Below are 16,177 nucleotides of genomic sequence, written 5' to 3'. Positions count from 1 at the left end.
CCCTTTTTATGTGGCTATGCAAAGCAGCTCTTATCCAGTGCACTGTTTGAGTTCTAAAGTATTTTTCAAGATAGCACAAAGGTTTTCACTCTAATTCTGGGGTTAAAACTTGTTAGGTATGAGAGGAATATTAAACATTTTTGGAAAGGACAGAAATGAAAACCTCATCTAAATGAGTACCACTTGAATGAGCTGAGCTATGAAGGTACCTTTGGTGCAAAACAACTGAGCGTCTGTGGACAGTGGAATTTGTAGCTAGAGAATAGCAACATGTGTACCAGTAAATTTGAAGTCACAGACAAAAGTTGCAAACGTGTATGTAATTTTTTTCCCCCCCTCTTCCACAAACACAACACAATAGTAACACCTTCTCGAATCCTTCTTTGCAGGTGAACCAATCCTATTCTATGAATCACAAATCAAGAAATTTGTACGCTCACATGTTTTGCTACTGTTGTTGCAGTGAATATGGTGCAAAATACATTCACAGATCTGCATAAAAAAATGTAAAGTCACAGTCAAATTTTTACATCCGCAAATCAGTATGTGAATTCTTGCAATGAGATTTTCACACTTGCAGAAAGTTTTCTTATATATTTTTTTCCGGGAAACTGATGCTAAAAACTGATGCTTTTTCTTTGTACCCTTTTTCTGAATTCTGAATCTGATCTGTGACTTTGAATGGCATTAGGTGGCACCAGGGTTGATTCTTGGAATTAACCTGCAAGCACAAGAGAGAGAAAAAACATTCGGTAACACTTTCTATGAATCCCATATTTACAGTATAATACATTATAAGGGTATTCTTAAGGCATTATAATGAATGCATAATGCATTATAAAAACCCTTATAATATGTTGTATTATCTCATGAATAATCATAACAATTAAAATACATTATAATACTTATGTATTTGTGGTTATAACTTTTAAGAGTATGATTATTTATAACACAATGAATATCAAATTAAATTTATTACATTTAGTTGTATATATTACTGTATATATTATGTTTATTTTGATGGTCCCCTTATAGTCTGTTGACTATAAGCAACTTTGCAACTACATGTCAACTTACTCTCATTAGAGTATTTGTAGGCTTAGGTTAAGGTAAAATGTTGACGTACTTGCAAAGTTTTTATAGTCAGTTTGTCTGTTGGTGGACCATCAAAATAACCAAACTGATATTACAATAAAATTAGTTTAAACAGATGTGTCATATTACACATTAATCTGGGCTCTGATCTTACGGCTGTTTTGAGAAAAATATATATTATTATTGTTATTATTTATATAAGTGGTCTTTGTCTGCTTCATGTAAAGAAACATAAGTAACATGGCAAAATATATGAATTATAATACATTATAACTATAAAAAATATAATCCAATGTTACTTAAATGGATGCAAAATGTTCTTTGTGTGTTTTAAATCATCATACTCTTAAAAGCTATAACCACAAATAAATAAATATTATAATACATTAAAATTAATTTAGTTTTTATGAATATTCATATCATGATACAACGTATTATAAGCTTTTTTATAATGCATTGTGCATTTATTATAATTGCTTAAGAATACCCTTATAATGTATTATAAATATGGGCTGTACAGAAAGTGCTGTATGCACTTTTGAGATTATTAAATACACTTTTTACACTATCTGAATAATCCATCACAAGTCATCAAAGCTCCATTACTTACAATGCATTTCATGTAGCTTTCTGCTGGTTTTGTCTGGTCAGAGGAGAACTGGCCCCCCGACTGAGCCTGGTTTCTCCCAAGGTTTTTTCTCCATTCTGTCACTGATGGGGTTTTGGCTCCTTGCCGCTGTCACCTCTGGCTTGCTTAGTTGGGGACACTTCATTTACAGCGATATCGCTGACTTGATTGCAAATGATTGCACAGATACTATTTAAACTAAACAGAGGTGACATCACTGAATTCAATGACAAACTGCCTTTAACTGTCATTTGCATTAATGACACACTGTTTTCCTAATTAATGTTGTTCAGTTGCTCTGACACAATCTTTTTTGTTTAAAGCGCTATATACATGAAGGTGACTTGACTAGATCAAACAGTAAAGCAAAGTGCTATATTGCTGAATTAACAGAGTTAATTCCCAGGGAATGGATAACGATCAAAAATAATAAGAATAATAATATTTTAACTAATTTACTTTGGCTAACTTACCAGATGTTGTTATCACCTTTATGATGGCAATCACAAGTAAAGGCTCGGACTGGAATGTATTGCAGATGACATGATCCAGAACACAAACTAGAAAATAAAAAACAAAAGAAGTACCTGAAAATAGGCTACTGTTTGGATAACCTAACTCAATAAAATGTGTATATTATGCAGCACAAGTTGCTTTGGATTAAAGCATCTGGCAAATACATGCATGTAAATGTAATGCAAAATCTAAATATTTTGGGTTACCTAATTCTGCATTTCAATAAAATGGACAGCTGGCCATATAATGAGCCCCTCATAAGTGTTTTTGCTAGGAGAAATCTCCTGTAACAGTCAAAACAGCCTTTTATAGTTTATGGTCAGAAAAAAACTACTACCATACAACACTTAAATAAACTTCTACAATATTTATTAACCAATCTTGCTACATTAATATATAGCTAGTCTCGTTTTGTGGGTTAATGAGGAGCAGCAGCTGGTGGCTTACTCGGCTAATATAGTAACTAACTCACCCGTCGTTAGCACCGCTACGATTGCAGATGACATGACAAATGACCACAACCTGAAAATAAAATACAAAAGATGTACATAACAACGGTGTTTATTAACTCGGTTTTCTTTTCTATTTTAACGTTAGCTAGCAGCTATGCTACGTCTGTCTGACATTCTGCGATAGTAAAATCAGATAGTGTAGCTGTTTTGATTTGCCAAAACTCTCTGAACAACAGTGCCTCAGTTTCTTCTACAGTGACTTCACATTTTTGATGCAGGTGTGTGAATATGTTTTGCATCATTTTCACTGCCAGCCACGTGTACCAGTAATTTTGAAGTCACAGACAAAAGTTGCAAACTTGTACAAAAAAAAACACAACACTTACACCTTGAATCCGTCTCTGCAGGTGCACAAATCATATTCTAAGAATCACAAATCAAGAAACTCATACGCTCACGTTTACAGTCGGCATCTAGTCATAGTTGGGGGCGTGGTGAGGGCGAAATCGGCGTGGGGGAAAACACAGCGAACATCGGGTGTATTTGAATGACAAAAATGCACATATTGAGCGCTCATTCCCAGAGACGCGTAGAACAATCGTAGTCTCTTTTAACTTTAATATTCATATACACTAGTCTATATCGATATTTGATTCATTTTACAGCCCTATTGTAGATGTATTCATTCAAAAATAGCCAAATTCCGTGACGTTCTGCTTTATACAGCAAGTTCCTTTTGTGACTGGATTCTGCTATTCAATCCGTGTCGCTTCAAAAAACACAGGCGGGGTGAATTTATGAATGAAAGTGTAAAAGGTCAGACACAAAACCTAGTTGTTACGTATCCTCACGCTTTTATAAGTGGGTATACGGAAATCCTTGGCCTTTTCTAGTGGGTAACGTTATACGGCGTATCACATTGACTACACATATAGCAGACGCGTTTCATTTGAGTTTATGTTCGACACTAGGCTAACGTTACATAGTTTTGCTTCAGGTAGAATGATAAGGCTAATTATATATGCATGCCACTTTCTGAAACAACCTTACACAGTTTTGATAACGTTAATAATGAACACAATGTTAACGTAGCCTGCCTGTGATGAAATGCTGACTGCACACATACACATTAGTCTTGGGATTCCACAACTTCCCTTAATCATTCTCACAACAACATTTTGTCATCCTTTCCAGTTCTGTATGTTTATTAGGAAGGATTTAGAATTTCAATTCATAATTTGTTAGTTTATTGGAGGTACAGAAAACGACACAGCAACTCTTCGGCATGATTGTCCCGTGTATTTCAATTGGCGCCAAGGCAATGTTTTCCCCACGGGCTAAATTCACATCACATGACGGGGCGTTCCCAGACCAACCGTCTGTATCAGCTGGTGCCGGAAGTAAAAATTCCTGGAAGTCAATGGGAGAAATCAGAGCCGTTAAATATGTTTTTCAACGGCTCTGGGAGAAATGAATGGGAAATTTACTTCCGGCACCAAAGCTCTCTCGGGCTGTGGGCGGGACTGTGATCACTGTCACAGACGCTCAGTTGTTTAGCACCAAAGATACCTTTATATGATCAAATTACATGTGCAAATTTTGAGTCGGTGGCGCCCTCTTGTGTTTATCATAAAATCAAAATATAAACGCTGGGGTTTGACAATGAAAGCAAACCTATTCAAACTAAAGTTAAAAATTATGATTCCAATGAAAAATTTAGATAAAGATCGATTAAAAAAAATTAATAAAAATAAACTTTGTTTTAATAATGAAAGAAATATTTTAAGACCCAGAGAAATGTCCAACTACAACTGCTGAAGTGAAGTCAGTGGATACACTTAAAACCTACTTTATAAAACATTTAGAGAGACCAAAATGTTTAGCAGGTCAATGTGGAGTAATTAAACTTATAAAAACTGAAAAAGGACCCAATCTAAATATTAGTGTAGCTACTGCAGCCAAAAAAAATTAAAGCATAAATTTGCATTATCACCCATGAACTGCATTAGTTTGGTTTTGTTACTATTGTATTGATGTAATTAAATATTCATTGGAAGTAAGATTGTATCATGCAATATTTCATTTAAAAAATATTTTAAAAATAACACACACAAGTTTAAATGTTACATAATATTTATTTTGTTCACAACTGGACAAGATAAATCAATTACACAATAGCAGAGAGAGGTTGTTCTTTCGTCACCCCCTGAATCTTGGTTTGATTAGGTCTGGTCAGTCCACAGGACTTAGGTCTCCCTGATCAGCTTGGTGAGCTTCTGGATCTTTGTCTTGGTAGACATGTCCGCATACTTATCACCAATACTCACAATCATGCCCCCAAGGATAGAAGGATCAGACTATGAGGAAAAGAAACACATTAAACATCTGTAATAAATCCTTTTGATAAAAACAATCATTTATAATGCGTTCCATTTCACAAGGATGAGCGAATGACAAGAGACAAAACAAGACAAGGTCATTTTAAAAAGGTTTTGCCTTATTCTAACTCAATGAGCAGATAATGTTTTAGCACTCTTTCTTTGCTATGATATATTAGGAATGATGCAAGAAAATGAAGATCGTCATCCTTTTAAACTTCAGAGAACAAAATCTAAATCAAAACATTATGCTGACCTGAATACCCTTAATTTTAAAATTAGCACTTTAGAATATAATGAAGCCAACTTTTGGGAACAAGCCCTCCTACCTTGGTCTCAAGTTTGATGGTCTCTCCCTTGGCCAGGAAACCATTCAGTGCCACCTTCAGCTCTGCAAGACTAGCTTCATCTAGAGGCTGTTCACAGACAAAGGTTTAATTCAAAACTTTAATGAATTACGAACACAAAACGTTTTACGCAACCAGAACACAAAACATTTACTTTAGTATTGATATTAACATGTAAATGTATACCAAGCTTACCTGAGCGGTGGTGACTGAGCATGTGACCTCTCCTCTGTGGGCACTCATCATTTTGCCAAAGGCCGTGATGACATCAGGGGTCAAGGTCAAGCGGCCATTTTCTGCTAGGACATCTGAAAACAAAAATAATTGTAAATATTCATAGAAAATACTCTTTCAAACCTATAAATTACTCCTAATTTACTAAATGCAGTTATCATGAATTTCAATGCTTTTTAAGTCACTCTTCTATACACTTTTCACTTAATGTGTGCAACTGTTTATTAATCACATCACAGTTCTCATTGAATCAACCTGGGTGATAGTGAAAATAAAGGCTGGTTGGAAAACTCACTGATGAGGTTGATGGTGATGGGAGAGAGTTTTGCCTTAGTCAAAGCATCACTGAAAGTCTTCTGTTTGACACTGCGCTTGACATGAGGATTTATCATGATACTTGACAGCTTAGGTTCCTTAAGCAGGCTCTAGGATGTGGGAAAAGGGAAAGATGAGCCAGAATTGATTGAAGCATTATGGAAAACAAGCAGAAACAAAGAGAAGCAAAATCCAAAGTGTAACTCACAGACACACGGCCAAGCTCCTGTTCGACCTTATCGAGGCTCTTCTGCTTGCTGGCCGCAGAGAACAGGGCAGTAGCATAACGTCCCTCCACCCCATAGATCTGGATAGGGGGCTGAAGAAAGATACTATGGTAAGAATACAGCTAGCATTTATTTTTAAAACACAATAATAATTATATTGCTACAGTGTGCATATATATATTTATATACTGGCATGGATGATTTTTAAGGCTTACCCTGACAAGTTTTGCTACTGGTCGGATCACAGAGGTGCTAAACTGACGCACCTGCGGAGAGAGAAACAATAACTTGCACACATTTTTTTGACAGATATAACAGACTCTCAATGACACGACCAGGTCATAAATGTAAATATATCCTCGTATTTCAGTAGTGTCACTCAATGCATTCCAAAACCTACTGAACTGAAATATAGAATCAATTATACATACTTTAAAACGTACAGTATAAGGAGCAGAACGCATCAGGTTCTTTGCAAAACGTAAAAGAATCCATGTATCGAACACAACTCAAGAACGAGACGATAGTGAACATTATTAAATCAGGCGGCTTTTACAAAAAGCACACGGTCTGAATGATTGTAACAGGCTGTAGATAAGGCAATGCCCGTCAAGGCCTCGGTCCGTTATCAGAAAAAGCGTCTTGATTCACATGGACAAATACTTTTATTTTCCAAAGATTACTTATATTTAACTACACAAAGCCAAATAGCTCGTGATTTACCATACAAATACCAAGGTTTTTCAGAATGTCATACCTGTAGCCCCACTCCAAGCGCTGCCATTTTCTCCTGCGAATGTGTAGGTCAAAAACACTGCGCATGCGTGCAAGTCTGGGAAGAACTACACAACAGCTTCGCTCATGCATTGTGGGAAATGTGGTTAGTCATGTCAGTGGAAAATTACTCCGAAAAAATGACGGAATACTTAACAAATAAAACGTTTTGGAAACTTAATGATGAAACTTCCACTTATTATTTATTATTTATATATATATATATATACATTTCTTTATTTTTTCCCCCCTTGAATCAACTTGGTTGAAACGTCTTAAATTAAAGCCTTAACATAGCCTAGCATTCATCTTTAATCTGGTGGCCGGTCCAAAATAAAAATCAATTTAGGTTTGTCATTCCTGATATACTGGTATTACAGAAAGCTTGGAAACATGCTTAAAGATCACAGTTCTAACCTTCAATCCTGTATTGTAAAATGATCAAGGACATCCATACTAACTGCAGTAATTCCTCTAGCATTTCTTTATTAAATTTGTGTGTCTAAAAAGATTTATGTGCCCTTATACATAAATGACAGTACCTCATCTCAGCTGATTTTGAACAACACCCTAATCTTACATTCTGCTATTTAATTAAACTGCACTTTCTCATCTGTTTATTTTGTTTAGTGAGAGGACAGATGCAGCTCACCCCATGAGCAAGTAGGGCAGCTGCATATTACATCATGTTACAAAATTATCTTGATCCTTTCACCCAGATACAGACTATTGATAATGATATACCATAAGCAATGAGTAATTGTGTTTATTTTTGTGTTTTACTTCAGCTTTAACTTGTGGGTGTGCACTACAGGTGCACCCATACAAGGTGGGAGTCAGGGGCACCACTGACTGAGGTGCCCTTGAGCAAGGCACCTGGTGTGTGTTCACTACTGTTTGTGTGCACTTTGGATGGGTTAAATGCAGAGCATGAATGAATTATGAGTATGAGTCACCATACTTGGCTGTATGTCACGTAACTTTTTCACTTTTTACATTGGATGATCTTGGATGGACCTTGCGAATCTGTTGATGGACTAGAATTCTGTTCCGTTATTTTCTATTCTATTTCATTCATATTTGATCGTGGCTAAAGAGGGCGATTTCTAATAGTTTCCAGTATTAACTAAAGGACTGCAAAATGTGTTAAATCATGTAAGGCTCTTAGGATAATCTCTTGTATGGGGCGGTGGGCGTGGTTTAACATGTCGATTACCCGCCCTGGCCACGTTACAGACCGAATGTACAGCAAGGACGTTTACAGAGGAAAGATCAAGAGTGGATGTACGTTTATAAAAGGCGCGTTTGGGGCACCATTCATTCCGAAGGAATGGAATTTTCCATTTCTGAACTTTTAAAGACGCTGTCCGAAAACGAACATATCTTGCCTCCTTCCGCATTGAAGCTGTCAGAAATTGATGTAGATGATCAACATCGCTTGGAGCCCTTCCTTCATTTTAGTAACACGCGCTGCTCAGTTCTTTATTTCAAGACTGTATCATGAAAATGGTAAGTTGTATCTCAAGTGTAACTGTTGTATTGATCAAACAGGATTTTTGAAGGTAACTAAACCAATGAGCCGCGCAAACATCTGCCGCTGGATACTATTGGCAAACATGTACTTGTAAAGAGACTAGGCTATTTGTTGCACCGTATGCGCCATATTTGAAGAATTTCGTGATTTAGTAGTAAATATCTGCAAGATATATAAACAAGTCTTGTTAAGATGCTTTTTTCAAATGGCATGACGAAAAATACGTCGTAAATTAAATGGATAGATCATTTAAAATTATTATTAATATTTCTTTAAAGGAGGCGTGACAGCTTGGAAAACATTCACCTTTATCATTTAGCTTTTTTGAAAATTATAGGGTGACAGAAGAAGAAGGTCCGTACAGGTTTTGAGGGTGAATACATAATGACTGTCTCGGTCACTATAAAACATTACAGCATAAAGCATCGTTCTTGACAGCAAATGGTGCTTCTAGTAATTTCGCAGGAGTCGCAGTGGCTTGTTCTCCTGGCACTGACTGACTTAAAATTTCGCGCTGAATTAATCGACACTTTTCCTTACACGACACGAGTGTCAATAACCAGTGTAATAGGCCATTTTTTTTTTATATTTTTCAAGCAGTTTTGATTTAGTCACCCATCCTTAAAAGTTTTAAAATCTCTCTGTACTACTTACTGTCTTGTATTTTTTTTGTAAGTTATCTGTTGAAAGTCGTCGTAAAAAAGAAAGAAAAGAAAGTCTTTGCCATTGATTTATAAAGCACGTTAGTGCTTGTAGTAAGGTGAATTGGCTACAAGTGGATATTTTCCTCCTTGCCCTCCCCAAGTCCCTTTCCTTTTTTTCATGGCCAGCCAGAGAATCCATGAGATTATCTCATTCTGGCTGTATTTTGTTAGAATTAAAGGGATCTGATGGTTTATTCAAAAATAAAAATTGTCATCCCCCCGTCCCCCGTTTTGACACTTTTTCTTGGAGATATTAGGTAGAATATTTTTGACTGACTTAATGGTGATCAAGACTGTCATTCTGCCTAACTATCACAGGTTGTGATATACAATTACAGTAGCACGTTGTTATGGTGGTGTGCTTTGATACATAGATAAAGCCATGACAAAAGGTACGCTTGTAATCACCACCGTATACAGTAATTCTGACCTAGGCTTGGGCTAAAAAAAAAGAAAGTAAAGAGGAATGATAATTATTTTTTTCCTCATTGTGTGGATTTAACCTAGATTGGTGATAAGGGATTTTATTTGGTAATAGTTGGGCAGATGGCTTCCAGTGTTGGGCTGTAATGTAAGAGGAACAGAGTTGGCATTGTTCTGATTGACAGCATACTTCAGATACATATGTGATATGCATCTTAAATGAGTTACAGTAGCAGTTTCACATTATTACCAATAGGTAGCAGTAGTCATTGTTTTTTTTGACATTCCACAAGGTTTTTTTTTCCGTTGCTTAATGGCATAAGCATCTGGTAGTGCGTTACCATTGATTACTTTTAAATCTTTGTTTCTCGCTTCCTCTTTAAAGCTCAACATTAAATGACTAAACTAGTTGTCAGGGCTGTTGCAGTCTGACCTTTAGCTTGTTATTAGATGGGATGGTAAGTTAGCGGTTAGAACCAACCAGTGTAGTGTTAGGCAGTAATCTGCTCTATGATTCACAAGGAATTAGTGCCTGAAGTCCGAGCTGGTATAGTGTTCAGATGGCAGAGCAGTGGATTGAAAAGTGATGCGGCACATTTGTCTATGTCCAGTGTTATGCAAACATTAAAGTCCGGCAGTGATTGGAGACAAAGATTTGACAACACTGTCAAAAACTGATTGAAAGGAGATAAAAGACTGAAAGGAGTAAATGATTATGATGAATGTTTGTTATTATTTTATCATCATATAGATTGAAAATGGACAAAGTTAATTAAACAGTGTTTTTTATCGCTGTTTATTTTTTCTAAGGATACATTGATATTAAGTCTATATTAACTTAAACAGCATCACATTATAATGTGCAGTTAAATTAATTTTGAGATTTACTGAAGGTTGTATTTAACAGTGTTTAACCGAGCCTCACTTAATATTTTAAAATACTAATAACTCTGTTAATCTAAATGTAAAATAAGGGAAATGAGAATGCACAATTAAATATCCAATATTGTTCGATACCAATTAATGTCAATTAATTAATTCAATTTTTCATTTTTTTCTTCCTTTGTAAATCATTGTGTATTGTTCAGAATAACATTTGTAACAATGTTACTAATAAAATCTTTATCAAAATATCTGTTTTGTGGTGATTATAGTAAATGGCTAGTAATAATGAATAGGGTGGAGAAAATCTGTCATCAGCTTTAGCCTTTTGATCCACACCTGATCTAATGCATGCCCTGTTTCTCTCTTTCTTTCTGTGTTTGCTGTCTTGCAGGAATGTAAACTCTTGCCATTTCTAGACCAGAAGCCAGAGACATCCTCCCCAAAATAACTCTTGTGCTTCATGAGAGCACCGTTGGATAACAAATCAAACCAAAACCAAACACAAACCAAATAGAAATTCATCTGACAGACGACGGATGCTTCCGTTTCCTTCTAGAAAAACAGCAAACCAAAGGCATAAGAGTTTTCATGTGCTTTTACTTTCAACTTTACCCAGATAAACCAGTTTTTTGCAGACAATTGCATTTTGAACAATAGCTCAAACATGTTAAAAACGGGACCAGTGATGGAGGCGGCAGATATTGCAGTTGTTGCACTTTATTTTGTGCTTGTGCTTGTAATTGGCCTGCTCGCCATGTGGAAGGCCAACCATAGCACTGTCAGTGGCTACTTCCTGGCAGGTCGAACTATGAATTGGTTTGTGATTGGCGCCTCACTGTTTGTCAGCAACATCGGCAGCGAGCATTTCATTGGACTTGCTGGTTCTGGTGCAGCCAGTGGTTTTGCAGTGGGTGCCTGGGAGTTCAATGCCCTCCTGCTTCTGCAGCTACTTGGTTGGGTGTTCATTCCAGTATACATCTACTCTGGGGTTTACACCATGCCAGAGTACCTCTCCAAGCGCTATGGGGGCAAGCGGCTAAAGATTTACTTTGCAGCCCTCTCACTTCTGGTGTACATCTTTACTAAACTCTCAGTGGACTTGTACGCAGGAGCTCTTTTCATTCAGGAGTCTCTTGGCTGGAACCTCTACCTGTCGATCATCTTGCTTATCTCTATGACCGCCTTGCTGACAGTTACCGGTGGACTGGCAGCTGTGATCTACACGGACACTCTACAGGCTGTGCTTATGGTTGGCGGTGCGTTAACCCTCACCATCATCAGCCTGGTCAAGGTCGGTGGTTTGGAAGGGGTGCGGGAAAAATACATGGAGGCAGTCCCCAATGTCACAGCCATCCTGGCTAACAGCAACTTCAGCTTCCAGTACACAAACTCCTGCCGAATCCATCCCAAGCCAGATTCCCTCAAGCTCCTACGAGGGCCGCTGGATGAGGATATCCCTTGGCCAGGCTTCATTTTGGGTCAAACACCCTCATCCATTTGGTACTGGTGTGCTGACCAGGTCATCGTCCAGAGAGTGTTAGCTGCCAAGAACATTGCCCATGCCAAAGGCTCCACACTTATGGCAGGAATGCTGAAGATCCTTCCCATGTTCATCATTGTTATTCCAGGGATGATCTCACGCATATTGTTCCCTGATGAGCTGGCTTGCATTGGACCAGAGCACTGCATGGCTGTGTGCGGCAGTCAGGCTGGCTGTTCCAACATCGCCTACCCTCGGCTGGTTATGAGCGTGATGCCGGTGGGTCTCAGGGGGTTAATGATGGCTGTGATGATCGCTGCCCTCATGAGTGACCTAGACTCGATTTTTAACAGCGCTAGCACCATCTTCACACTGGACATTTATAAAATGCTGCGTGTATGTGCCTCCTCCCGTGAGCTGGTGATCGTCGGCAGGTTTTTTGTGCTATTCATGGTAACTATCAGCATTGCTTGGGTGCCTGTCATTATTGAGATGCAAGGTGGCCAGATGTACCTGTACATCCAGGAAATTGCAGGATACCTCACTCCACCCATTGCGGCCCTTTTTCTACTTGGAGTCTTCTGGAAGCGTTGCAATGAGACCGGTGCATTTTGGGGTGGCATGACTGGGTTCGTACTAGGCACTGCCCGCCTCTTCCTTGGGTTCATATATCGTGAGCCAAAATGTGACCAGCCGGATGAACGGCCAGCTTTCATCACAGATGTCCACTACATGTACATTGCTGCCGTGCTGTTTTGGATCTCAGGGCTGGTGGCTGTGTGTGTCAGTCTGTGCACATCTCCACCAGAAGAGGAGAAGGTCAAGCGTACCACAATATGGGGCTTGAAAGAACTTAAACGCCTTCCTGTGACAAAACGAGAGGAGATGTACAAACTCACTAATGGCAGTGGCGATGGTGTTCTCAAGAAAGATGTTCCAGAAGATGTCCAAAAGGAAAGATGTCTTGATGGGGCTGACATGACCCTCCTTATGCCCTCCCCTTGTGAGCAAGATCCCATGACCCCCAGCACAGAGGCATCCACACCGATGGAGCTGTATGCCAATGGTCATGCAAACCTTGTAAAACAGAAGAATCAAGACAAGTGTGATGAAGAGAGCTGCCTGCAAGTGTTTGACTGGATTTGTTGTCACAAAGAGAAAACATCTGTTGTCGAACCCAAAGTGGTTGAAGAAGATGAAGGAGCTGTCCGTGAATTGCTTCATGAACCTCCTAAGATCAAGCTCTTACTTAACTTAGGCCTGGTATTTGTCTGTTCACTGGGTGTTTTCATGTTTGTGTACTTCTCCTTGTAATATGCTGATCTCGCGGTACCATAAGGCCTGTCTGAAAGATAGCACATTTATATAAACTATTTGTTATTATATGCCATTTAGGGTCTGTAATATTTACAGTGTGGTTTATTTTTATTTTTAAAACTTGCTTCTCCATACTGGTAGAGGTTATTTATTCCTTTACCTTGGTTCTGTCATACCTCCTTGAAAATATTCAGCTGTTCTTTGTGTTGTGTTGACAACCAAATAGATTATTGAGACCATAGCTTTTTTTACAGTTTATATACTTGGTTGAGCTAAGGTAATGTAGGATGTACTATTTTTATTCCTTTGTGAATTTTGCCTTAATGTGTGCAATCCTCCAAACCAAAATGTGACCCTGAAGCACAAAACCAGTTATAAGTGATTTATGATCATCTGAAAGCTGAATAAATAAGCTTTCCATTAATGTATGGTTTGTTAGGATCACCTTTGAAGTTGTCCAAATGAATTTCTTAGCAATGCATATTACCAATCAAAAATGTATGTTTTTATATATTTATGGTAGGAAATGTACAAAATATCTTCATGGAACATGATCTTTACTTAATATCCTAATGATTTTTTGGCATAAAAGGAAAATCTATAATTTTGACCCATACAATATTATTTTGGCTATTGCAAAAAAATATACCCTAGCGATTTAAGACTTGGTTTTGTGGTCCAGGGTCACAAATGAGGGCAGTTTTTGTCCTCAAGCTATTTTTTCCAATCATATAGTAGTATGTAAATGTGTAAGGAAGTTGTCTTCTGCATATGCAGACTGTTAGGACTAACGAATTTCTAAAACCAGACCTCACATGTAAATCTGTCACCTGTGTAACTGGAATAGTGTTTCCAAAGTTTTAAATGTGAGATAGAAATGGTGAAAATGAAGAATTTACAGTGACAATAGGTGGGTATCATGATGTTAAATTTTTTATTTAAATAGAGCATAAGGATTTGTGCAGAGCCGTGAAGACATTGTTTTTTGTAAATATAACACTTAATGTGAAAAAATAAATAATAATAAAAAAGACTTCCAAGATGTTATCACTACAAAACAACTTAATTCTAAAATGCAGAGAGTGGTTATATGGATGTTACTAAATGACCATAAGGGCTGCCACAGAAAAAAGACTCTAGCTGGGGAACAATGTCATTAATATGTTAATAACTGATACCATTACTGATATTATGATCCCAAAACATGAAGACTTGGATGTCCAGTTTTGATTGCTGCACAAAATAGTATCTTGTTCTTCTAGAAGAAGAATTTGATTGTGGCTGCAGTAACAGGCGTTGCCTGTTGTTGATCTGCTGTTGAATGCACTATTTGTTCAGAGAAAGGGCAACTGCTGGATGGCCTTAGTGAAAATGAGATGTGCTAGAGGGATTTTCTAGACAGATGTAACTTATTTTTTTTAAGTACAAGTTCACAATGTTGTATTAATACCTTGAGAAGAGACCTTAAATGTAATGACATTTAAATTCAGAAATTGTCAAAAGAGTTGTAGAAAGGTTTCTTTAATGGGACTGCAAAAGGTAACTTTTTATCATTCCAAATAAAGTGAAGTAGGGATAAAGTCATTGGAGAGCTATTGTTTTACAATATAAATATCTATGTAAAATCACTCCATATGTTTAAATCCATTTTTGTACAGATATCTCTTTGTAAAAGTGGTACATGAATAAAAAGAAAATGTTCAATAGACATTCATTCTTTTATATGTATTTTCGCCAATTTGACGATTTGGTTTTGGACTCTTGTGGTCCTTGTGAATGTTACTGAAGTGATTCCTATTTCTTTGCAGCTATCAGCTCATTTTTTTTCTTATTTGTAGATTCAGTCATATCTAGGGATGCATTGATCCGATACATAGTATCGGTATCGGCTCCGATACTGGCATGTTTTTTTTTTAGCTGGATCGGGTATCGGTCAGATGAGATGTATAGCACAGTAATGGTGGCAGCAACATATGATAGATAGGACTCTCATATATTGCTTCCTTCATTACTGTGCTATACAATTGGTTTATATTTATATATAAATGCATTTACATGTTTTCATGTATTTTACAATAGAAAGAGCAATGTAACATTTTACCAGATTTAGTCATACACTTATTCTCTTTTATTCGTTCCTCACTAAATGATTAGATTTTATAAAATTGTGCACTCATGATTTTTCAAGAATAACCTTTACTGCTAAATTATCTGCTAACCTAGTTTATAATAGTATTTTTGTTATAGATTATGATTATATATTGTATATATATTTAACACAAAATATTTAACACTACATTGATTTAAAAAAACAAAAACCTTCGCTGGTATCAGATCGGAATCACCCGATACTTGGATCGGAACGCATCTGAAAAAAATGGTATCGTTGCATCCCTGGTCATATTACTGCATAAGCTGTAATTAAATTTACAAAGTTTAGCAACTGTTGCGATTATCTGAGGCCTAATTGATTCAGATTCATTGTTCTCAGCATCCAACCCTGACATGATTTCTTTGAAATAACAATATAAATGATAATTTTTCTTCTGTTGTTTGTAGCAGACACAAAGTAGCACACATTGGACACTTGTATAATACATATTACCTTTTTTTCTGGCAATGCAATACTACTACTTGCTTAGGGGTGTGGAATTGTTGATTGCTGGTTTTGGATACACCACAAATTTCCAAACCAACACCCAAACCTTTTGAATACTTGTCCATTTATTTAGTAATGAAATGATGATGGGGTTCTGTCTTTTTTTGAAGGCACGTACTGTATATGTTGTTTGTTTTGTGTTTAATAATGTGAATTGTAAATGACCATTACATTATTTAATTCAACATCATTTTCTGAGATTCTTATTT

At 37.0% G+C, this 16,177-nt stretch overlaps 2 protein-coding genes across 2 annotated transcripts; one reads left to right on the top strand and one right to left on the bottom strand.

Annotated features, from left to right (window-relative positions):
- Window positions 1–4,806: 4,806 nt before the first annotated feature.
- On the bottom strand, window positions 4,807–7,050 carry atp5po (ATP synthase peripheral stalk subunit OSCP). The gene is made up of 7 exons (XM_059499402.1): window positions 6,950–7,050; window positions 6,408–6,458; window positions 6,174–6,284; window positions 5,946–6,075; window positions 5,612–5,724; window positions 5,399–5,485; window positions 4,807–5,048 (listed from the first exon to the last, which is right to left on the bottom strand). Exons 1-7 carry the CDS (start codon window positions 6,974–6,976, stop codon window positions 4,938–4,940), a joined length of 630 nt encoding a protein of 209 aa, XP_059355385.1. The 5' UTR covers window positions 6,977–7,050; the 3' UTR covers window positions 4,807–4,937.
- Window positions 7,051–8,077: 1,027 nt separating this feature from the next.
- On the top strand, window positions 8,078–15,013 carry slc5a3b (solute carrier family 5 member 3b). Its single transcript, XM_059500200.1, has 2 exons — window positions 8,078–8,475; window positions 10,904–15,013. The coding sequence occupies exon 2, from the start codon at window positions 11,177–11,179 to the stop codon at window positions 13,304–13,306; it is 2,130 nt and encodes a 709-aa protein (XP_059356183.1). The 5' UTR covers window positions 8,078–8,475; window positions 10,904–11,176; the 3' UTR covers window positions 13,307–15,013.
- Window positions 15,014–16,177: the final 1,164 nt, after the last annotated feature.

Source organism: Carassius carassius, chromosome 19 (assembly GCF_963082965.1).
Source record: "Carassius carassius chromosome 19, fCarCar2.1, whole genome shotgun sequence".
In the NCBI taxonomy this organism is placed as follows: domain Eukaryota; kingdom Metazoa; phylum Chordata; class Actinopteri; order Cypriniformes; family Cyprinidae; genus Carassius; species Carassius carassius.
This window is presented reverse-complemented; position numbering and strand designations above follow the sequence as displayed.